General features: G+C 57.6%; 2 protein-coding genes and 1 long non-coding RNA gene across 4 annotated transcripts in view; 2 read left to right on the top strand and 1 right to left on the bottom strand.

Moving 5' to 3' along the window:
• The window catches only part of NUDT1 (nudix hydrolase 1), a 1,171,653-nt gene that overhangs the window by 767,338 nt on the left and 380,777 nt on the right, over positions 1 to 23,538 (bottom strand). The window lies entirely within an intron of this gene.
• On the top strand, positions 11,116 to 12,967 carry LOC126950590 (uncharacterized). Of its 2 annotated transcripts, none has more exons than XR_007724223.1 (3): positions 11,116 to 11,246; positions 11,642 to 11,745; positions 12,704 to 12,967. It is a non-coding gene; the product is annotated as an uncharacterized LOC126950590 (long non-coding RNA). The 2 variants fall into 2 exon arrangements; XR_007724222.1 differs by lacking the exon at positions 11,116 to 11,246 and adding an exon at positions 11,291 to 11,410.
• The window catches only part of INTS1 (integrator complex subunit 1), a 34,658-nt gene continuing 27,622 nt past the window's right edge, over positions 16,503 to 23,538 (top strand). The window contains exons 1-10 of the mRNA XM_050784309.1: positions 16,503 to 16,583; positions 16,905 to 17,003; positions 17,714 to 18,004; positions 20,828 to 21,024; positions 21,173 to 21,310; positions 21,558 to 21,717; positions 21,829 to 21,934; positions 22,028 to 22,214; positions 22,346 to 22,491; positions 22,698 to 22,839. Coding sequence (XP_050640266.1) covers positions 16,946 to 17,003; positions 17,714 to 18,004; positions 20,828 to 21,024; positions 21,173 to 21,310; positions 21,558 to 21,717; positions 21,829 to 21,934; positions 22,028 to 22,214; positions 22,346 to 22,491; positions 22,698 to 22,839 — 1,425 coding nt within the window. The 5' untranslated portion in view covers positions 16,503 to 16,583; positions 16,905 to 16,945. The remainder of the gene's footprint in view (positions 16,584 to 16,904; positions 17,004 to 17,713; positions 18,005 to 20,827; positions 21,025 to 21,172; positions 21,311 to 21,557; positions 21,718 to 21,828; positions 21,935 to 22,027; positions 22,215 to 22,345; positions 22,492 to 22,697; positions 22,840 to 23,538) is intronic.

The raw sequence follows: 23,538 nt of genomic DNA, 5'->3' as shown, positions 1-23,538 counted from the left end.
GAAAATAAATGAAATGAAAAGAAAAGAGAAAAGAAACTCCCTGAGCCCCGAGCCCCATGGTTCTGAGTTCAGTATCCAGGTCTCACAAGGTATGCGTGATTGGTTAAACCACTGGCCGTTGTGATTTAACTCTATCTCCAGCTCCCTCTCCCCGGAGTTCGGGAATGGGTAGCTGGAGTGGAGTGAAGGTTCTAACTCAGTAATCACACGGCGACCAGGCACAGTGGCTCTCACCTGCAATCCCAGCACTTTGGGAGGCCCAGGCAGGAGGATTGCTTCAGGCCAGGAGTTCAAGACCAGCCAAGGCAACCTAGCAAGACTTCATCTCTTTTTTTTTTTTTTTTTTTTTTGAGACGGAGTCTCGCTCTGTCACCCAGGCTGGAGTGCAGTGGCCGGATCTCGGCTCACTGCAAGCTCCGCCTCCCAGGTTCACGCCATTCTCCTGCCTCAGCCTCCCGAGTAGCTGGGACTACAGGCACCCGCCACCTCGCCCGGCTAGTTTTTTTGTATTTTTTTAGTAGAGACAGGGTTTCACCGTGTTAGCCAGGATGGTCTTGATCTCCTGACCTCGTGATCCGCCCGTCTCAGCCTCCCAAAGTGCTGGGATTACAGGCTTGAGCCACTGCGCCCAGCAAGACTTCATCTCTACAAAAAAAAAAAAAATTAGGGGCAGGACGTGGTGGCTCATACCTGTAATCCAAGCACTTTGAGAGGCCGAGGCGGGTGGATCTCTTGAGGTCAGGAGTTCGAGACCAGTCTGGTCAACATGGTGAAACCCCGTATCTACTAAACATACAAAAATTAGCCAGGCATGGTGGCGGGCGCCTGTAATCCCGGCTACTTGGGAGGCTGAGGCAGGAGAATCGCTTGAACCCGGGTGGTGGAGGTTGCAGTGAGCCGAGATCGCACCACTGCACTCCAGCCTGGGCAACAAGAGCGAAACTCCATCTCAAAAACAAAACAAAACAAAACAAAACAAAACCAGGCAAGTGTGGTGGTGCACACCTGTAATCCCAGCTACTCGGGAGGTCGAGGCGGGAACGTGCTCTTCTTGGGCTGAGGAGTTCGAGGCTGCAGTGAGCCACGATTACACAGCCTGGGCAACAACGCCAGACCCTGTCTCTATTTAAAATAAGAACGATAATCATATGATTGGTTCCTCTGGGGATCAGCCCCTGTCCTGGAGCTGTCTGGGACCCCACCCTAAGCCACCTCATTAGCAGAAACTCAGACAGGTGGCTTGTTATGACAAAAGACACTCCTGCCACTCAGGAAACTCCTGGTGCCAGGAACCCAGAATAAAAACCTTATTTATCTATAAAGATACATAATTTTTTTTTTTTTTTTTGAGACGGAGTCTCACTCTGTTGCCTAGGCTGGAGTGCAGTGGCACAATCTCTGCTCACTGCAACCTCCGCCTCCCAGGTTCATGCCATTCTCCTGCCTCAGCCTCCCCAGTAGCTGGGACTACAGGTGCCCGCCACCGTGCCCGGCTTAATTTTTTGTTTTTAGTTTTTTGTTTTTTTTTTTGAGATGGAGTCTTGCTCTGCTGCCCAGGCTGGAGTGCAGTGGCGTGATCTCCACTCATTGCAGGCTCCACCTCCCAGGTTCACGCCATTCTCCTGCCTCAGCCTCCCGATTAGCTGGGACTACAGGCACCCGCCATCACGCCCGGCTAATTTTTTTTTTTTGTATTTTTTTTTAGTAGAGACGGGATTTCACTGTGTTAGCCAGGATGGTCTCGATCTCCTGACCTCGTGATCTGCCCACCTCGGCCTCCCAGAGTGTTGGGATTACAGGCGTGAGCTACTGTGCCCGGCCTGTATTTTTTATCGTGCTGTGTTACACGGAAATATGGCTCACTGTCCCCAGGGCCTCTTCCCCTTGGAAGCAACAGCATCATGTGTTAAGGACATCATGCCATCTGTAGATCCTCCTTGTCAGGTCCCAGCCTGTAGCCGGCATTAAGCAAGAATCCTGAGATGGGAAGCCCATGAGATGCACCAGCCCCAGCCATGTCGTCTGCACCCGCAGGACAGAAGCCCCCGGGTAAGAACCGCCCCACTCACCCAGTCAAGCCAGAACCGTGAGAGGTCGTGGGGAATGGCCATTGTAAATAACCCTCAGATAACAAATGCTGATTTGCACTTGGAGTAAGAACTCCTGGAGAGCCTGCCCTCTTCTCCCTAGGCTGGTGGTTCCCCAGCCTGGGAATGTCACCCTGCACCAACCCAACTTGGGAAGCTCTGTCCTCGACTGTAATTTCTGAGTCAAAAGTCAGGACACAGGCCGGGCGCGGTGGCTCAAGCCTGTAATCCCAGCACTTTGGGAGGCCGAGGCGGGTGGATCACGAGGTCAGGAGATCGAGACTATCCTGGCTAACATGGTGAAACCCCGTCTCTACTAAAAATACAAAAAACTAGCCGGGAGTGGTGGCGGGCGCCTGTAGTCTCAGCTACTTGGGAGGCTGAGGCGGGAGAATGGTGTGAACCCGGGAGGCGGAGCTTGCAGTGAGCCGAGATCACGCCACTGCACTCCAGCCTGGGAGACACAGCGAGACTCCGTCTCAAAAAAAAAAGTAATAAAAATAAAAATAAAAGTCAGGACACATGATCTGGTGTGAGTTTATTGTGGCACGACTCAGTGAAAAAAATGCCATCTGGGAACTGTGAGTAGGACATGGATTGGAATTTCTGGGACATGTATTGGCTTTTATTTTTTTCAAAGGAAAGTTTGGCCGGGAGCGGTGGCTCACGCCTGTAATCCCAGCACTTTGGGAGGCCGAAGTGGGCAGATCACGAAGTCAGAAGATTGAGACCATCCTGGCTAACATGGTGAAACCCCGTCTCTACTAAAAATACAAAAATTAGCCAGGTGTGGTGGCAGGCGCCTGTAATCCCAGCTACTCGGGAGACTGAGGCTGGAGAATGGTGTGAACCTGGGAGGCAGGTCTCAAAAAAAAATTAATAATGATAATAAAACAAAACATAAAAATAAAGGAAAGTTCATGAGGTTATTTTTCTCCTTTCCAACATAACGTATCGGCTCATTGCAGAAAATATGAACAATCTCCCTGTACAATCCCCAGCAGTGCTGGGGAGAGTCATGGTTTATGGGGACAGTGTGACACAAGATAAAAAAGCAGGACTGCCCTGGATGGGGCCAGCGGGATAAGGTCCTGGCTCAGGTGCCTGCCCACCTTGCTCCTCCCAGCCTAGGAAGGGAGAGGGGAGCAGGAAGGGGGAGAGGGGCTGGAGCTCAGGTTCTTAGTCTCTGCCCTCCAGAGGAAGCGCTCTGCACCACAGAAGGGAGCCTCTCCACACAGCCCCTCTGCGACCTTCAGCTCTCCCAGCCCATGCCCTTGACCTCTGCCCTCCTCTCTCCACCATTGCTCACCAGTCACAAGGTGCCCCGGGAAGCTTCCATCGCCACAAAAACAAACAAACAAAAAGCCTAGGCCGGCAAGGTGGGTCACGCCTGTAATCCCCACACTTTGGGAGGCTGAGGCGGGCGGATTGCTGGAGCCCAGAAGTTCAAGACCAGCCCGGGCAACACAGCTAAACCCTGTCTCTACCTTTTATTTTAAATTTTTATATTTAGGCCAGCCACGGTGGCTCACGCCTGTCATCCCAGCACTTTGGGAGGCCGAGGCGGGCAGATCACTTGAGGTCAGGAGTTCGAGACCAGCCTGGCCATCATGGTGAAACCCCGTCTCTACTAAAAATACAAAAATTAGCTGGGTGTGGTGGCACACGCCTGTAATAGCAGCTGCTTGGGAGGCTGAGGCAGAAGAAACGCTTGAACCTGGGAGGCAGAGGTTGCAGTGAGCCGAGCATCACTGCACTCCAGCCTGGGCGATAAGAGCAGGACTCCACCTCAAAAAAAAAAAAGAAAAAAAAAATTTATATTAAAAAAAAAAAAAACTAAACGCCCCTCCAGGGCCTCAGCCTCTCCAGGGAGACAGTTGGAATGTGGGTGAGGAGCTGCCTGGGCCTGTGTGAGTCCCTGCTCCTCAGTTCCTTCCCACCATTGCACTGGTTCTCAAACTTCATTCCCCAGAACCCAGGGGGTTCCATGTCACTGAGCCCAGCAGGAGTTCCAGGCCCCTCCCCACACTCCAAGGGTACCCAGCTTCAATCCGCCCTGCACTTCGTGACTGACAAGAATATTCTCCATCGTCATGATTTTTCTTTTCAGGAGACAGGATCTCACTCTGCTGCCCAGGCTGGAGTGCATGGTGCAGCCTCAGCTCACTGCAACCTCGACCTTCCGGGCTCGAGCAATCCGCCCACCTCAGCCCCTCTAGTAGGGGGGACTAGAGGTGCACACCACCCCACCCAGCTAATTTTTGTATTATTATTATTATTATTATTTGGCAGAGATAGGGTTTTGCCATGTTGCCCAGGCTGGTCTCAAACTCCTGGGCTCAAGGGATCCTCCTGCCTCGGCCTCCCAAAGTGCCGGGATGACAGATGTGAGCCACTGTGCCTGGCGTTCACGACTTTTCAAAGATGGGGAAACCACAGCCAGAAAACTTTTCTAACCCACAGTTAGAAAAAGGCTGAGTGCGTTTACTTCCGCTCCCAGAGCCCATAGGTCGGCAGCCTGAACCCAGCCATGGGCCTGGCCAAATGCAGTGGCAAGCTTGGATCCTGGAGTGGTGGAAGATCCACGTCGGGGCTTACCAAGTGGGGGCTGCCGAATCCCAGGACATCAGAGCAGCTTGCCTCTCGCTGAACAGCAAGGGAAACTGAGGCTTAGAGAAGGGGTGCCCTTCTGAGAAAAGCACAGGTGCCAGATGGGACCACAGTGTCTCCCAGCCCAGCCAGTTCTTTGCCCAGCACATCCAAGCCTGGGAGGAGGTCCTGCCACTAGCACTGACCTTTCCTCCAGGCAGTGAATCTGAGAGCAGCCATCTGCAACCCAGGGCACCCTTCTTTCTTTTCTTTTCTTTTCTTTTTTTTTTTTTGAGACGGAGGTTTTTTGGGTTTTTTTTGTTTTTGTTTTTGTTTTTTTGGTTTTTTTTGAGACGGAGACTCGCTCTGTTGCCCGGGCTAGAGTGCAGTGGCCGGATCTCAGCTCACTGCAAACTCCGCCTCCCAGGTTTACATTGCCTCAGCCTCCGGAGTAGCTGGGACTACAGGCGCCCGCCTAGTTTTATGTATTTTTTAGTAGAGACGGGGTTTCACCATGTTAGCCAGGATGCTATCGATCTCCTGACCTCGTGATCCGCCCGTCTTGGCCTCCCAAAGTGCTGGGATTATAGGCTTGAGCTACTGCGCCCGGCCTGAGACGGAGTTTTGCTCTGTCGCCCAGGCTGGAGTGCAGTGGCACGATCTCAGCTCACTGCAACCTCTGCTTCCCGGGTTCAAGAGATTCCCCTGCCTCAGCCTCCGGAGTGGCTGGGACTACAGGTGCACGCCACCACGCCTGGCTAATTTTTTTGTGTATATTTTAGTAGAGACGGGGTTTCACCGTGTTGGCCAGGATGGTCTTGATTTCCTGACCTCGTGATCCCAGGGCCGCTTTCTATGCTGCATTTTCCTGGACATCTGGGATGTCAGGGGTGAGAAACGGAAGGACTCAGGTCTCTCGGGGTCGGGGGCCTCAGGCCCCCTCCCTGCGCTGCAGTCTTCCTCCTCCCGCCTCCCCGTGACGGTGACCGGGACTCATTTCCTCGTGAGCCGGCCGTTCTATTTTCAGACAATTGTTGGAAAGCGCTTCCCAGTCTCCAGCCAGAAGCTGCGCTCCCCCGAACTCCCCCGGACCTTCTGCTGGCTGGCGGGGGTCTGCATAGGTTAGGAGGCTCGCTGCCCAGTGGGTTCTTGAATATCAGCCCCCAAAGGGCCGCTTCAGGCCCGGGCCACCTGGGCGCCAGTTCGGCTGGGCGCCAGCCCGCGAGGGGCCACCTGTGACCTCCTGAGCTGCCAGTGGGTCCCGCCGCAGGGCACCTTCTTGGCAGAATCCAGCTCGAAACCTCCATATAAGAATGTTGTTTAGCACAGAACAAAACCTCCACGGGCGCGCTGATGGGCTCTGAGCGGCCCCACGGGCACCGACGCCCTCCTAACTGCTGACTCACGGCTTTGACACTCGTCACCGTGCTGAGGAGCCTCCAGTGTGGATGAGACAGTTTCTAAATTTAGTGGGCAGGGTGGTTGGGAGACGACGGCCAGTCCCCCGAGGCCCTCTGTGGCCACTTGTCATTCAGAGGAATGTAGAATCTCTCAGTCCCTGGCCCTGAGCGCCCACTCCCAGTGACCGTGGCAGCCACCTGCCCAGCCGTGTGCCCGGGTCCGGGACCAGGACCAGGGTCAGGGCCGCTTCTCACTGAGGCCCTTGCGGCAGCCCCAGGAGAGCGGGACGTCTGCTGCGTCCATTTTCCGGGTGGGTGAACTGAGGCTCGGAGAGGAAACCTGCCCGACACCACGCGGCCGGTGAGCTGGGCGCCAGAACTTGACACCAGATAAATCTCCCTGGGCCCTTACTGCTACATGGCCCGAGGCCCTGGAGGCCAGACCCCATCCTGGGTGTGGGGCACAGCCGTTCTCCATAGTTATCTAATTTCCTCACTTGCAAAATGTTAAAAAAAAAGTATCTCCAGCGGATACCGTGGGCGTGCGGCTTCCCCGTGCAGGTGACACACGGGCCCCGCAGCTGCAGCCCGCGTCGGTGAACAGCCCCTGGCTGCCTCTTCTCCAGAGAATGGCCTGGGCTGGGGGGGCACCACCCTGCCAGTGCCTGACACACGCTCCCAGCCTCGGGCAGGAGAGAGTTCCTGGTCAGGTGGAGGCTTCAACAGAAGCACCCTCTTAGCTTGGCTTCTTCCTGCTCCATCCCTCCCTCCTCACCTGTAAAGTTTCCTTGTAAAGAATGAGGCTGGGACCGGCACGGTGGCTCACGCCTGTAATCCCAGCACTTTGGGAGGCCGAGGCAGGCGGATCACGAGGTCAGGAGATCGAGACCATCCTGGCAAAACACGGTGAAACCCCGTCTCTACTAAAAAAAAAATACAAAAAAAATTAGCCGGGAGTGGCGGCGGGTGCCTGTAGTCCCAGCTTCTCGGGAGGCTGAGGCAGGAGAATGGCGAGAACCCGGGAGGCAGCAGAGCTTGCAGTGAGCGGAGATCGCGCCACTGCAGTCCAGCTCTGGGCGACAGAGCGAGACTCCATCTCAAAAAAAAAAAAAAAAAAAAAATGAGGCTGGGCGCAGTGGTTCATGCCTGTAATCCCAGTACTTTGGGAGGCCGAGGCGGGTGGATCACTTGAGGCCAGGAGTTTGAGACCAGCCTGGCCATCATAGTGAAACCCCGTCTCTACTAAAAATACAAATATTAGCTGGGTGTGGTGGCACACGCCTGTAATCCCAGCTACTCGGGAGGCTGAGGCAGAAGAAACACTTGAACCCGGGAGGCAGAGGTTGCAGTGAGCCGAGATTGCACCACTGCACTCCACCCTGGGTGACAGGGTGAGACCCTGTCTCAAAAAAACAGTAATGGCACCTGGGCTGGGTGCGGTGGCTCACTCCTGTAATCCCAGCACTTTGGGAGGCCAAGGCAGGTGGATCACTTAAGCCCAGGAGTCCAAGGCCAGCCTAGGCCACATAGTGAGACCTTGACTCTACCGAAAGATACAAAGGTGAGCCAGGCGCGGTGGCACAGGAGGTGGGGATGGGAGGATGAGCCAGGCACATTGGCACATGCCTGCAGTCCTAGTGGCTCAGGAGGTGGGGATGAGAGGATGAACCAGGCGCGGTGGCACAGGAGGTGGGGATGGGAGGATGAGCCAGGCACAGTGGCACAGGCCTGTAGTCCTAGTGGCTCAGGAGGTGGGGATGAGAGGATGAACCAGGCACGGTGGCACAGGAGGTGGGGATGGGAGGATGAGCCAGGCACAGTGGCACAGGCCTGTAGTCCTAGTGGCTCAGGAGGTGGGGATGAGAGGATGAACCAGGCACGGTGGCACAGGAGGTGGGGATGGGAGGATGAGCCAGGCACAGTGGCACAGGCCTGTAGTCCTAGTGGCTCAGGAGGTGGGGATGGGAGGGTCACGTGAGCCCAGGAGGTCAAGGCCGCAGTGAGCCGTGATCATCCCATTGCACTCCAGCCTGGTGGGCAATAGAGCCAGACCCTGTCTCTAAATTTAAAAAAAGAGAACCAGGACCGCCGTGTCACGGAGACCAAAGGCACAAAACACTGGTGCTCCATGTGGTCACAGGACCAGCCACTCCGGGGGTAGCCACTGGGGTCCTCAGAGCAGCACCCATTTCAGGGAAGTACCTGGGGCTGGAGCGAGTGGAGAGGCGTGTGGATGGCGGGGAAGTGGAGTTGCGGAGAAAGAAAGGGCCATGAGTGCAGATTCCAGGGAAGGGGCGATGGAAGCGGGAGGTTTGAGGGGTGGGCCCAGAGGACGGGGTGGGAAGACCCAGCAGGGGCGGCTTCCACCGCAGGAGGAGAGAAGTAGGGAAGGCCTGAGATCCGAAGCAGGTTGCACCAGACATTTTGGGGGTCTGGGCCTCCCAGTCCTTCCCCTTCCTCACAACTCCTGATTCTCTTTGTCGGTTCACCTCTCTCCTGAGCAGCCCGGGGGTGGAACCGGGATTGGCCCCTGCTCTTGGAAGCCAAAGGGTCTGAGCTCTTCCCCAGTAGACCACGTGTGAGTCACGGCACAGTGGCCAGCAAGGCGCAAGGTCTCCCTGGCAGACCAGCCGTCCTGAGTTTCGATGTGGTGCCCAGCGAGGTCTCCCCCCCCCCCAACCCCCCCCCCCCCCCCCCCCCCCCCCCCCCCCAACCACCCACCCCCCCCCCCCCCCCCCCCCCCCCCCCCCCCCCCCCCCCCCCCACCCCCCCCCCCCCCCCCCCCCCCCCCCCCCCCGAGCTGAAAACCAAAACCAGCTGTCCCGAGCCTCAGTGCAGTGGCCAGTGGCCTGACTGGTCCTTGGGTGAGCTGGAATTCTGGACGTGGGTCTGCCTTTGGGGCTGCACCCTATGGGAGCCCCACACAAGGTTAGGGGTTCCAGCCGGTGGGGGGGTAGAGAAAGTGGGCGCCCAGGTTCCTAGCAGGGGCTAGCCTGGGGGTGGATGGTGAAGGAAGGCTTTAGGGAGGTTCAGGGCGGGGCCGGGGCTGGGCCCTCAGGATGGGGGTCACTTGAGAAGAGCCGCAGGTTCCCCGCAAGGGCCCCTACGTGTAACGGGAAGGCCAGGCCTGGTCTGCCTGGGGGATGTTTGGTCCAGGCTGGAGCCCCCAGTCTACGCCCAGGCTGCACAGAGAGCGGCAGCTGCTTCCTGGCACAGGGCAGTTAAACCACACACAGCTGCAGGCTGCCCACCGTGCCCGTCTCCCCTTGGGCCCGACCTGGGCCTCTGCTCCCCCGGTCCCCACCCTGCCAGCCGCCCCCAGCCCCTGGTGCTGGTGAGTGGTGGGGGGCTGCAGTGGCACCCTGGAGCCCAAACCTGCCACACCAATCAGGTCATGAGGTCGGGTCCTGCTGGGACAGGGTTACCTTTGGCACTCACTGCACTCTGGGGCCACAGCAAAGAGGACCCCAGGACGGTAGAAGTCAGAGGCTTGGGCTTGCCTGCCCGACAGTGTCCCACCAGGCTGAGTGAGGCCCAGCTCTCCTAACAGCTGAGGCTTTTAGTGCCAGCTTCCTCCCCACAGGCAATTCACAGTTATCACAGTGACAGTCCATGGGCTCTCACTGAACATGGCGAGCCACCCTGGACCCAGCAGGGGACCGGGCAGACCAGGCTCTGCTGGTGGCTCTGTCAGGCAGGAAGGCAGGGAAAAGACCAGCCAGGGGTGGGCGTGCGCCTGTGGTCCCAGCTACTTGGGAGGCTGAGGCGGGAGGATTGAGCCCAGGAATTTGAGGCTGCAGTGAACCATGATCATGCCACTGCATTCCAGCTAGGTAGCAGAGCAAGACCCTATTTCTTTCTTTTTTTTTTTGAGACGGAGTCTGGCTCTGTCGCCCAGGCTGGAGTGCAGTGGCCGGATCTCGGCTCACTGCAAGCTCCGCCTCCCGGGTTCACGCCATTCTCCTGCCTCAGCCTCCCGAGTAGCTGGGACTACAGGCGCCCGCCACCTCGCCTGGCTAGTTTTTTGTATTTTTTTAGTAGAGACGGGGTTTCACCGTGTTAGCCAGGATGGTCTTCATCTCCTGACCTCATGATCCGCCCGTCTCGGCCTCCCAAAGTGCTGGGATTACAGGCGTGAGCCACCGCGCCCGGCCGCAAGACCCTATTTCTAAAACATTTTTTTTAAAGACATGAAGGAAGGGCCAGGTGCGGTGGCTCACGCCTGTAATCACAGCACTTTGGGAGGTCAAGGTGGGTGGATCACCTGAGGTCAGGAGTTCAAGACCAGCCTGGCCAACATGGTGAAACCCTCTCTCTACTAAAAATATAAAAATTAGCCGGGTGTGGCTGAACATGGTGGCCACCATGTAATCTCAGTGCTGAGCCTGTAATCTCAGCACTTTGGGAGGCCAAGGCAGGCAGATCACCTGAGGTCAGGGGTTTGAGACCAGCCTAGTCAACATGGTGAAACCCCCATCTCTACTAAAAATACAAAAAATTAGCCAGGCGTGGTGGCAAGCGCCTGTAATCCCAGTTCCTGACGGGGCTGAGGCAGAATTCCTTGAACCCAGGAGGCGGAGGCTGTGCGGAGGCTGCAATGGGCAGAGATCGCGCCACTGCACTCCAGCCTGGGCAACAGAGAGACTCTCAAAAAAAAAAAAAAATCAGCAGGGCATGGCAGCAGGTGCCTGTAATCCCAGCTACTCGGGAGGCTGAGGCAGGAGAATCGCTTGAACCCCAGAGGTGGAGGTTGCAGTGAGCCGAGACTGAATCACTGCACTCCAGCCTGGGCGACAGAGCAAGACTCCATCTCAAAAAAAAAAAAAAAAAAAAAGACATAAAGGTGACTTCCAGGTGCAGGGGGCTGGGGCATCAGTGACTGACCAGGGAAGGAGGCCACTCAAGCAAAGACCAGAATGGGGTGGACAGGGAGCCCCAGGACCAGCTGGGGAGATTCTGGGCACAGGAAACAGTGCGTGGAAAGGCAGGCACCTTCCGGAAACAGTGAGAAGGCTGAGGTGTGGGGTGGGGCGGCATCGGGGGAGGCGAGAGGGAGAAGTAGACCCTGCAGTACCCGGCAGTCCTTGGCATGGGGCTGGGACGGGGCAAACAGTGGCCCCATAGCCCACGTCCACTGGAGCCACAGGATGGGAGCTTCTTTGCAAATAAGGTTTTTGCAGATATAATGAATTTTTTTTTTTTTTTTTTTTAGATGGAATCTCGCTCTGTCACCCAGGCTAGAGTGCAATGGTGCGATCTTGGCTCACTGTAGCCTCCACCTCCCAGGTTCAAGCGATTCTCGTGCCTCAGCCTCCCGAGTAGCTGGGATTACAGGTGCGTGCTACCAGGCCTGGCTAATGTTTTTCTATTTTTAGTAGAGGTGGGGTTTCGTCATGTTGGCCAGGCTGGTCTCAAACTCCTGACCTCAGGCAATCTGCCTGCCTCAACCTCCCAAAGTGCTGGGATGACAGGTGTGAGCCACCGCACAGGCCTAATGAAGGTAAAGATCTTGAGATGAGATCATCCTGGATCTGGGTGGGCCCTAAATCCAGTTGTCTTCACAAGGCACAGAGACACAGAGAGAAGACAGCCACATGGAGACAGAGGCAGAGGCTGGAGGGATGTGGCCACGAGCCCAGGACCCCTGGAGCCCCCAGGAGCTGGTCGAGGTAGGCAGGGTCCTCCCCTAGAGCCCTCGGAGGCAGCCAGCTCTGCCCACACTTTGACTTCAGACTTCTGGGCTCCAGAACTGCAAGAGAGGACATTTCTGTGGCTTTAAGCCACCAAGTCTGTTGCGTTCTGTAAGAGCTGCTGTGGGGAAACAAGCACAGGTGTTTATTTTACTGTTTGGGTGATAAGCAGAGTCTTTGGAGAATTCTGAGCAGGGGAGGAACTTTTGATGATATCTTCTTTTTTCTCTCTCTTTTTTTTTTGTTTGAGACGGAATCTCGCTCTGTGGCCAGGCTGGAGTGCAGTGGCACCATCTCGGCTCACTGCTGCCTCCACCTCCTGGGTTCAGGTGATTCTCCTGCCTCAGCCTCCCAAGTAGCTGGGACTAAAGGCACCGGCCACCATGCCCAGGTAATTTTTGTATTTTTAGTAGACATGGGGTTTACCATGTTGGCCAAGCTGGTCTCAAACTCCTGACCTCAGGTGATCCGCTCGCCTCAGCCTCCCAAAGTGCTAGGATTATGAGCCATGGCGCCCGGCCTAAAAATTACATTCTTAATACTTTCTTTTTTGAGACAGAGTCTCACTCTTGTCGCCCAGGCTGGAGTGCAATGGCATGATCTCGGCTCACTGCAACCTCTGCCTCCCAGGTTCAAGCGATTTTCCCGCTCAGCCTCCTGAGTAGCTGGGATTACAGGCATGTGCCACCACACCCAGCTAATTTTTGTATTTTTGTAGAGATCACGTTTCACCATGTTGGCCAGGCTGGTCTTGAACTCCTGACCTCAGGTGATCCACCCGCCTCGGCCTCCCAAAGTGCTGGGATTTGTACAGGCGTGAGCCATCTCGCCTGACCGTAAAAAATATTTTTAAAAAGTGAGCAAACAATTTGAACAGACACCAATAATGCCGATATATGGATGACAAAAAAGATGAGAAAACGCTAATTACTCATAGGGGAGACGTCGATGAGGAGCACAGGGCAGACTCTGCACACCCCCCAGGATGACGGAATGCCCGCGGTCCTGCCCGGGCCATCAGCGGAGAAGCCATCGTTGGAATCTGGACTCCATTCTGCGGGAGACACTCAGCAGCTGACAGAAGCCACCAGTGCCCACAGCGCCGGGTTGAGTCTCAGAATAATGATGCCAGGCCGGGCGCGGTGGCTCACGCCTGCAATCCCAGCACTTTGGGAGGCTGAGGCAGGAGGATCAAGAGGTCAGGAGGTCAAGACCATCCTGGCTAACACGATGAAACCCTGTCTCTACTAAAAATACAAAAAAAAAAAAAAAAAATTAGCCAGGCGGGGTGGCGGCGGCGCCTGTAGTCCCAGCTACTCAGGAGGCTGAGGTAGGAGAATGGCGTGAACCTGGGAGGCAGAGCTTGCAGTGAGCCGAGAAGGCGCCACTGCACTCCAGTCTGGGCAACAGAGCAAGACTCCGTCTCAAAAAAAAAAAAAAAAAAAAAAAGACACTGGGTGCAGCCAGCCAGCAAGCGCGCCCCGTGGGCTTTCATTCACACAGACCCCAGAAGAGCTAACAGCGCCTCTCCAGGGACAGAAAGTGGCGCCCTGGCGGCCTGGAGACAAGGCAGGGGGGGTTTGGGAATGTTTGTTACAGGGTTGGAAGGGATGGGGGATGGGGCCACAGGTGCGTGCGAATGTCGCGAATGTCAGCACGCAGCAGTCTGCACCCGTTCCACCCTTTACACCCCTGCAGTTTATCAGACGCCAATCATAACTCAAAACAGCTGTTTCAAAAAGAGAAGGGGAGAGGGAGGAGGAAGGCAAAGAGGTAGAGGAGGGGGAGGAAGAGGAAGAGGGGAAGGAGGAGAAGGAGAAAAAGAAGAGGGAGGAGGAGGTAGTCAAGGTTGACTCCTGAGTTGTACAGAAAGAGAAGGATAAGGAGGAGGAGAAGCAGGAGGAGGAGGAGCAGGAGGAGGATGAGCACGAGGAGGATGAGGAGGAGCAGGAGGAGGAGGAGGAGGGGGAGGAGGTGGTCAAGGTTGACTCCTGAGTTTTTACAGAAAGAGAAGGACAAGGAGGAGGAGGAGGAGGGGGAGGAGCAGGAGGAGGAGGAGCAGGAGGAGGAGGAGGAAGAGCAGGAGGAGGAGGAGCAGGAGGAGGAGGGGGAGGAGCAGGGGGAGGAGGAGGAGCGGGAGGAGGAGGGGGAGGAGCAGGAGGAGGAGGAGCAAGAGGAGGAGGAGGAGGGGGAGGAGGTGGTCAAGGTTGGCTCCTGAGCTTTAAGAGAAAGAGGAAAAGGAGAAGGAGGAGCAGCGGGAGGAGGGGGAGGAGGTGGTCAAGGTTGACTCAGGAGGAGGAGGAGGTCGTCAAGGTCGACCTTGAGGTTCTGGCCTGGGCCTGGGTGAGGGCATTTGCCGAAGGCATAGGCCCCGCATGCAGGGGCGGCGATGCTGGTCAGAGGGTAAGGAGAGACAAGTGGCAGGGCAGAGGAAGCTCCCTGCAGGCTGCTCCTATTCAGGTGACAGGAGGAGGAAGCATTACCCCATCGGATCTCCCCTCCACCTTAGAGAGTTACCCTGAGGGACAGATTGAGAAATGGCGGAGGCATGAAGCTGCACAGCCCCGGTCTGGTGTCCAGCAGGGATCTACGGTTGACCGGCCTCTCCTCCCATGGGCACCATGGACATCTCCTTCCGGACTTGCTGCCCACACAGCGCAGGGTGCAGGGCCCCGGAGCCCCTGGGGTCATGCAGGGACCCGGCTGATGCCCGCAGCAGTGGGAAGAGACCGCGGAGGGTCACACAGCAGTTCTCAGGCTGCAGCCTGGGGCCATGAGCCTCACTGAGGCCACGGTCGAACGGCCACACCCAACTTCAGGGACACAGGGAGACCATCTCCGCCTTGCCGTCCCTGGGTGGGGAGATGGGACACACCGGGCAGGCGGCACTCAGGACTCCCTCGGTGGGGGGACAGAGTTCAAGTCAGTGCCCTGCTGGGAACAGATCTTGAAAATGTGGTTAAGTGGCAAAAGCCAGGCGTAGAAAAGAGGAGCCGTGCGCTACCTGCAGGGTGACAAGGCAGAGGTCGGCACATGGATGGCTGCCTGAACGCACACGGACAAGCCGGGAAGACAGACACAAATCAGAACAGAGGCTGACTCCAGGGGAAGGGACCGGCTGCTCAGGGGTCGGGGGAGACCCTTTGACTGGATGATTCCCCTGCCTTTTTTTTTTTTTTAGACAGGGTCTTGCTCTGTCGCCCAGGCTGGAGTGTAGTGGCACCATCATAGCTCACTGCAGCCTTGACCTCCCGGGCTGAAGAGATCCTCCTGCCTCAGCCTCTTGAGTAGCTGGGGCATAGGCAGGCACAACTATGCCTGGATAATTTATTTTTGATTTTTTTGTAGAGATAAAGTCTCACTATGTTGCCCAGGCTGGTCTCACACGCCTAGGTTCAAGTGATCCTCCCACTTTGGCCTCCCAAAGGGTTGGGATTAGAGGTTCATGCCACCATGCCCAGCTAATTATTATTTTTTTTTTGTACAGGTGGAGTCTTGCTATGTTGCCCAGGCTGGTCTCCAACTCAACTGATCCTCCTGCTTTGGTCTCTCAAAGTGCTGAGATTACAGGTGTGAGCACCACACCTGGCAACTGTATAATCTTTTGTATCTTTTGATTTTTGTTCCCATCAGTGTTTCTATTTAAAAAAAAAAAGGCCGGGCGCGGTGGCTCAAGCCTGTAATCCCAGCACTTTGGGAGGCCGAGACGGGCGGATCACGAGGTCAGGAGATCGAGAGACGATCCCGGCTAACACGGTGAAACCCCGTCTCTACTAAAAAAATACAAAAAAATAGCCGGGCGAGGTGGCGGGCGCCTGTAGTCCCAGCTACTCGGGAGGCTGAGGCAGGAGAATGGCGTAAACCCGGGAGGCGGAGCTTGCAGTGAGCTGAGATCCGGCCACTGCACTCCAGCCTGGGTGACAGAGCAAGACTCCGTCTCAAAAAAAAAAAAAAAAAAAAAAAAAAAAAAAAAAAAAAAAAAAAAAAGGCGGGGGGGGGCGGGGCGGGTGCAGTAATCCCAGCACTTTGTGAGGCCAAGGCGGGTGGATCACCTGAGGTCAGGAGTTCAAGACCAGCCTGGCCAACATGGTGAAACCCTATCTCTACTAAAAATACCAAAAAATTAGCCAGACGTGGTGGCGGGCGCCTGTAATCCCAGCTACTCGGGAGACTGAGGCAGGAGAATCGCTTGAACCCGGGGGGTGGAGGTTGCAGTGAGCCGAGATTGCGCCACTGCCCTCCAGCCTGGGCAACAGAGACAGACTCCGGGTCAAAAAAAAAAAAAAAAAGGAAAGAAAAGAAAAAGGAAAGTGTGAACTTTGTGGAACACGAGTTCCATCTCAAAAAAGCTGCTATTATTTTTTGAGACAGAGTCCCTCCCCGGGGGCCCCCCCGGGCTGCGCCCCCTCACCAGGGCCTGCGCCCCGGCCGTCCCCGCCCCCCGGGACGTGCAGAACCCGCCGCTTGACGCATCCGCGGATCCCTGACGCCGCCCCTCCCCGCCGTGCGTCCTGGAGTGTGTCCCTCCGCAACGCCAGCACTACCTGTGCATGGAGATGCCAGCGCCTGCCCCGCGCCGCGGAGCCACCTGGACCACACCACGTGCGCGCGGGGCCCGCCACTCCCGCCGCCAGAGGGCGCTGCAGGCATCAGGCCGGCGCCGCGAGCCTCTCGCACCTCCCCCTGGGCCCGCTTCCCGCCGCACTATTTTGCTTCCTGTTGTTCCGGAAGTCGGGTCCTTGAGTGTGGCGAGATCCGTTTCCGTTTCCGGGGTGGCCGGGTGGCGGCGGCTGGGCTGTAGTCGCGATGGGCCAGAGGTAAGTGAGCCGCGGCCTGGGCGCGCTCTCATTGCCAGGCGAGCGCCTGATTCTCCCGGCTACCCCGCCCGGCCTCGGGGCCGTCCCTCATGGTTCTGCCCCCTCCAGCTCGGCGTCCGCGCCGCCTGCTGCCACCCGACTGAGCCGCTCCCGGGCGGCTGGGAGGCGGGGTCCCTGCAGCTCCTGCAGCATCGCCCCTCCGGGCGGGCGCGGGACCACTGTCCCCGGGTCCCACGCCCAAGCCCCGTGCGGTAAGGGAGCGAATGAGCGAGCGAGCGAATGAATGAATGAATGAATGACCGCACGCTGGCTCCTCCGCAGGTGACGCCGCAGCCGCCGGGAGCAGCTAGGGACGCGGCAAGATGAACCGGGCCAAGCCCACCACGGTGCGCAGGCCCAGCGCCGCGGCCAAACCCTCAGGTGCGTCTCTCTCCCCGCTCTGCAACCCGGGGGTCTTTGAGGGTCTTTGGGGATCTCAACTGCCCCGGAGCCTGCCTTCGGCTTGGTTGTTCCGCAGCCGCGGCTGTTTCCAGGAATTGGATCTGGAAAGACTGCTCTCGGTCCTCAGCGGCTATGAGAGTCCCTGGGAGGGTTGGGACAGCGGCGACTTCCTCCGGGACCCCGGTGATCTCGTTTCAGGCTGAGCTGCAAGGCGGCTGACAGTAGTGGAAGGGTCTCCCCAGCCAGGAGGCAGGAGGGAGCACAGCGTAGCGTAGCACGGGGTCTGCAGCCAGACTGTCAGCTCAGATCCTCCGGGCTTAAAGCTGCCGCTCACCTGCTGTGTAACGCTGCACACATTGCTTAACCTCTCTGTGTCCCTTTCTCCCCTGTAAAGTTAGGGTAATGGCACCTATTGCGGAAACTTGGGCGGGGCGGGGGTACTAAGCACACTGTTTTGGATAGACCAGAGATGGCCTGGTTTGTGGTTAGCGCTATGTGACTGTCCACCGTCACTTGTGCATATCTTGCTGGTGCCTGCTCAGCTGTTGGCTGCTGAGTGAGCTCTGGCTTCTTCCTTGCCTTCTCTGACCGTTGTTTAATTCTCTCTGACATAACAGGAGGTTGGAGTCAGTCTTTTTCCACCTTGGGTGTTGGGAATGTACCTGGTTTTCTCTCTCCTTTCTCTGCAGGGCACCCTCCCCCGGGAGACTTCATTGCTCTGGGCTCAAAGGGTCAGGCCAATGAATCGAAAACGGCATCCACCCTGCTGAAGCCAGCCCCTTCCGGCCTGCCTTCTGAGCGCAAGCGGGATGCGGCGGCTGCATTGTCCAGTGCCTCGGCCCTCACCGGTCTCACCAAACGCCCCAAACTCTCCTCCACACCCCCACTGAGTGCCCTGGGGCGCCTGGCTGAGGCTGCAGTGGCAGAAAAACGAGCCATTTCTCCGTCGATTAAAGAGCCATCTGTGGTGCCAATTGAAGGTAATGAGTCTGTGGACTTCTCCTGAGAACGCCCCTCAGCACGTCCATCCATCAGATGTTCAGGGAAGGCCCCCTCCAGGCCTAGCGCTGCCTGTATGGCCGACCTCCTCTGGGAGAGCAGATGTTTGTGACTTGTTCTTTGAAGTGCTTCTTATGTAGCTGCCCTTACCCTGTGTGTGCGTCTGCGTCCTGAACTGCCAGTGGCTGCCCTTCAAGAGCCGGGTCACTCCCCCGTTGAGTTGTTCGTCTCATGTCTCTGTTGGACGCCCCCTTTGTGATGGGCACTGTCTGAGCCCTGGGGGTAAACCGGGCCTGGTGACACCCTAGGTGCGTGTTCTCAAGGTCGCGTGCCTTGGTGCGTTCCTCTCTCAACCTGAGTGGAGGCGATATGTGCTTGGTTCCTCCTTCCCTCCTGGTTACCAACAGGGAAGAGTTCATCCGTTCCCTGTTTTCAGTTGAAAAGCAGCAGAACAGTAAATACATCAACAGGAAATGTAAATTTCACAATTCACTTCTCACAGAAATGCCTTTAACTGTGTGCCTAGAATCGCCCCTGCTCCTCTGCACCATTTTCCCAACGACCATCTTTCAAGGCTCCATGACTTCCTGGGAGTCACTCTGGCAGCTGTCACACCAGCCCCAGCAAGCCTCGTGGTCTGCAGTATTTTGTTTCTGTGGGAGCATTTCTTTTGGGTAATTTCTTTGTGGTAGTCAAAAAGAACAAGCGTCCTGATGACTTTGGTAGTGAGGTGTCTGTTCAAGCCACGCCACCTCTGATTACTGAGTTTTGTGCCAGACAGGGCCCAGGGGACTTGTGGGCTGTGGGCTGTGGCCTTGCCGTCGGAGGGATCAGGCTGCTGCAGTGCAAGCCTGTGAGTGAGTCCCTGACGGCCCTGGGACGGAGGAGGCCTGGCAGGGAGTTGCAGTGTGGGCTCAGGCCTGGAAGCACAGGCAATGAAACTGGGGCAGGCAGGAAAGGGAGGTGCTAAGCAGACAATGGACCGTGCCCAGGGAATGGAGGCCTGGCCTGGGCAGCACACGCTAGTGATAGCCGAGGCTGGAAGCTGTGGGCAGTGTTTGTCCTGGACTCATTTGGCATCAGGGAGCCCTGGGGGCAAACAGCCCAGGATGGCACAGCTGGGGGGCTGCTTTAGGAGGTCGAGTCTCAGATGTCCCATGAGGCCTGTCACTGGGCTGCTGGTGCCAGTGAGGATCGAGGACAGAGACCACAGGCCCCACCCCGGCCCGAGTTCTTGGCCTCCGGCTGCTGGGTGTTTTATTTATCTATTTATTTATTTTTATCACCACCTCCCGTAGAAAGGAGATTTTGAAGATGACAGGAGATGTGGTTGTGAAAAGCATATTCTGAGTGGTAGATCGCTTTACAGTATTATTCTCGCAAAACAGAGAGATGGCTGCTTCCAGCCATTTGTGGTATCTGTCCCAGGCCGTTCCTCCGTGCTGGCAGCCCACTTCTCCCCCCTGCTTATCTCAGGGCATTAGGAAATTTCTTTCAAGTCTTTGTCCCAGGTGCAGTTAAGGTGGATTACAATGCCTCTGTCCACATGTCTGTGTGGATATTTACTTTTTATTTATTTTTATTTTATTTACTTTTTTTTGAGACGGAGTCTTGCTTTGTAGCCCAGGTTGGAGTGCAGTGGCACAATCTCGGCTCACTGCAAGCTCCGCCTCCCGGGTTCACGCCATTTTCCTGCCTCAGCCTCCCAAGTAGCTGGGACTATAGGCACCCACCACCATACCCGGCTAATTTTGTGTATTTTTAGTAGAGACAGGGTTTCACTGTGTTAGCCAGGATGGTCTCGATCTCCCGTCCTCGTGATCCACCTGTCTTTGCCTCCCAAAGTGTTGGGATTACAGGCGTGAGCCACCGTGCCCGGCTTATGTATTTATTTTTTGAGACGAAGTGTTGCACTGTCCCCAGGCTGGAGTGCAGTGGCACGATCTCGGCTCACTTCAGCCTCCGTCTCCCAGGTTCAAGTGATTCTCTTGCCTTAGCCTCCGAAGTAGCTGGGATTACAGGCATGCACCCCCATGCCTGGCTAACGTGTATTTTTAGTAGAGACAGGGTTTCACTGTATTGGCCAGGCTGGTCTCGAATTCCTGACCTCAGGTGATCCACCCACCTCAGCCTCCCAAAATGGCAGGATTACAGGCGCGAGCCGCCATGCCCGGCTGTGTGTGGATATTTAAAACACAGTCCTAAAAACTCCTGGGTTAGAGAAGAATCAGAATGAAAATGAGAAAACCTCCGATCCAACAGTGGCAGACATGAGGAGAGGAAAGGTGTGTGCTGGCCCTGGTACTCCTCGGAGGTTGTGGGAGGGTCAGGCACTCGTCTGGAGGAAGGTTGTGAGTCGAGCACCCATGGAAAGAGGGGGGGAAAAGGGGAGAAGAGCATGCTGGAGACTGGAGCCGGGGCAGGTGCGAAGAGAGGGCTGCTGTGCCGTGGTCCACAGTGGAAAGTATTCAGTGGAGCCGCGATTCAGTGGAAAGTAAGGCTGCAGGTTGCCTGACTTGCTGGGAAATGTCTGTAGCCTTCGGGGTAGCCATGTGGGACACAGTGGAGCCAGGACTGGAGTGTCTGGAGGGCCAGTGCTGAGGCCTGTGGGGCAGCCTGCTTTGTTGAGGGGACCATCTGGTGGGGTGCTTGTCCCCTGTGGGAACTCTCCTGAGGGTGGATGGCTGGTCCATGGCAGCGCCGACCCTGAGAGCTCCGGGTTCCTCGTGGTCTTACCGGTGTCCCAAGGCTTTGGGGCGACCCTGCCCTGTCCCTGCTCTGACTGTACCACCTGCCCCGGCCAGTGCTGCCCACGGTGCTGCTGGACGAGATCGAGGCGGCCGAGCTGGAAGGCAACGACGACAGGATCGAGGGCGTGCTGTGCGGGGCCGTGAAGCAGCTGAAGGTCACCCGCGCCAAGCCCGACAGCACCCTCTACCTGAGCCTCATGTACCTGGCCAAGATTAAGCCCAACATCTTCGCCACTGAGGGCGTCATCGAGGTGCGAGCCGGGCCCCTGGCGGGAGGCGAGTAGGGCTGGGGCCCTCGGCTTCCTTCCTCACCTCCCCCTTCAGTGTCCTGCCTGGCCCACCCCAGCTTTGCCTCTGGGGCCAGCGAGGCTCCCACGTGACATGCACCCTCCCTGGCAGGCTCTGTGCAGCCTCCTGCGGCGGGACGCCTCCATCAACTTCAAGGCCAAGGGAAACAGCCTGGTGTCCGTGCTGGCCTGTAACCTCCTCATGGCCGCCTACGAGGAGGACGAGAACTGGCCCGAGATCTTTGTCAAGGTGAGTGGCCTCTCCCCAGACGGTGAAGACAGCAGAGGGCCATGGGCGGGGCGGGGGCGGGAGAAAAGCAGGAGGGTGTTCTCTCCAGAGGACTGTGTCTGACAGCGCCGATGGTCATGGCACAGTCCCCTCTGCACCCAGAAGCTGCAGAGGGCCGCCTGGGCGCCCAGTCCCTGGGCCGCAGGCAGACATTCTCCAGCCTGGCTGCCCGGCTGGGCTCGGGGCTGAGGGTGTGGCTCCCACACAGGTGTACATCGAGGACTCCCTGGGGGAGCGGATCTGGGTGGACAGCCCTCACTGTAAGACTTTTGTGGACAACATCCAGACGGCCTTCAACACCAGAATGCCCCCCAGGAGTGTGCTGCTGCAGGGGGAGGCGGGCCGCGGCGCTGGCGACCTGGGCGCGGGTGAGAGACACTGCCGGCTGGGGAGGGCGGGTGTCCAGCCCCAGGGCAGGGGAGGGTTGGGAGTTCAGGCGGGTGGGAGGCGCTGCATGGAGCCCTCTCCTTGGTCTGCAGGGAGCAGCCCACACCCCTCCCTCACGGAGGAGGAGGACAGCCAGACGGAGCTGCTGATCGCAGAGGAGAAACTGAGCCCCGAGCAGGAGGGTCAGCTCATGCCCAGGTAGCTGCGTGCCCGCCTGGTCCCAGTGGGAGGTGGTTGGGACAGGTGCCTCGGGGCTGCCTTCCTCCTTCCCTGCTCCCTTCTCTGACCTAGGTACGAAGAGCTCGCGGAGAGTGTGGAGGAGTACGTCCTGGACATGCTGCGGGACCAGCTGAACCGGCGCCAGCCCATTGACAACGTCTCCAGGAACCTCCTGCGGCTCCTCACCTCCACCTGCGGCTACAAGGAGGTGCGGCTGCTGGCGGTGCAGAAGCTGGAGATGTGGCTGCAGAACCCCAAGGTGCGGGGGTGCCTGGGGCGGGGTCGCGGGGGTGGTGGGGCAGGAGTGCCCGGCAGGGGGTGGGGGCAGGCTCCGTGTGGTCCCACAGCCGGGGTGGCCGTGAGCCCACAGCTCCCTCCGCGGCCCCGCAGCTGACCCGGCCGGCCCAGGACCTGCTGATGTCCGTCTGTATGAACTGCAACACGCATGGTTCTGAAGACATGGACGTCATCTCACATTTGATCAAGATCCGCCTCAAGCCCAAAGTCCTCCTCAACCACTTCATGCTGTGCATCAGGTGCGAGGCGGGCAGGGGTGGAGCGGCGGGCAGGGGCGGAACGGGGGTGCGGGGGGAGCAGGGTGAGGGGCAGAGCGGGGGTACGGGCGGAGCGGGGTGCCAGGCAGAGCAGGGGTGTGGGCGAAGTGGTGGGCAGGGGCAGAGCGGGGGTGCAGGCAGAGCGGGAACGGGGCCTGCACCCTCACCTGCCTGGCTCCCACACCCAGGGAGCTGCTGAGCGCGCACAAGGACAACCTGGGCAGCACCATCAAGCTGGTGATCTTCAATGAGCTCTCCAGCGCCCGGAACCCCAACAACATGCAGGTCCTCTACACCGCGCTGCAGCACAGCTCTGACCTGGCGCCCAAGGTGGGCCTAGGCCTTGCCCTCCACACCTGAATGGGGGGCTACGGGCTGGAGAGACACCTGGCGTCTGGGGAAGCCCACGGATTGGTGGGGCTTTGTGGGAGAATGCTCTTGGGGCTCGGGAAGGAGCTTTTGAAACTCACTTGGGCATGAGGTTGAGCCATTTCTAGAGTGGGTGCAGCCACAGCGCCCAGCATCTTTCTCAGAAACGGACACTCTGTCCATTTAGGAGGGAGCCACACTGAGCCTTAAAAGCCACCCAGGTTTCTGAGCTAAGACCCAGACCTGCCCGCTTGTATTTTTATTTCTCAAGCTCATTCTGGCCTTTGGATAATAAGGTGGTTTTTAACATTTTTTGTAGAGACAGGGTCTTATTATGTGGCCCAGGCTGGCCTCTAACTCCTGGGCTCAAGTGGTCCTCCTGCGTCAGCCTCCCAAAGCGCTGGGATGACAGGCGTGAGCCCCTGTGCCTGGCCCAGACCTGCCTTCTGTGCAGTGGGTCCCTCAGTTAAGCAGGAGTCCCTGTAGCCCTGGCTGTAGGACCCTTGGATTCCCGTGTGTCCTTTGAAGCGGACTGGGGAGATGCTCCCGTTGCCACTAGCACGTCAGGCCTCCCGGTGGGCTCTGCGGCGTGTGAGACACGAGGGAGGCAGGCACGGCCGCTCCGGCTCGGCGCTGTCATCTTTGCAGCCCGGCATTTTG

The sequence above is a fragment of the Macaca thibetana genome, chromosome 3 (assembly GCF_024542745.1).
Source record: "Macaca thibetana thibetana isolate TM-01 chromosome 3, ASM2454274v1, whole genome shotgun sequence".
Lineage (NCBI taxonomy): Eukaryota > Metazoa > Chordata > Mammalia > Primates > Cercopithecidae > Macaca > Macaca thibetana.
Note: the sequence above shows the minus strand (reverse complement) of the source record. Positions and strands in the feature narration are given on the sequence as shown.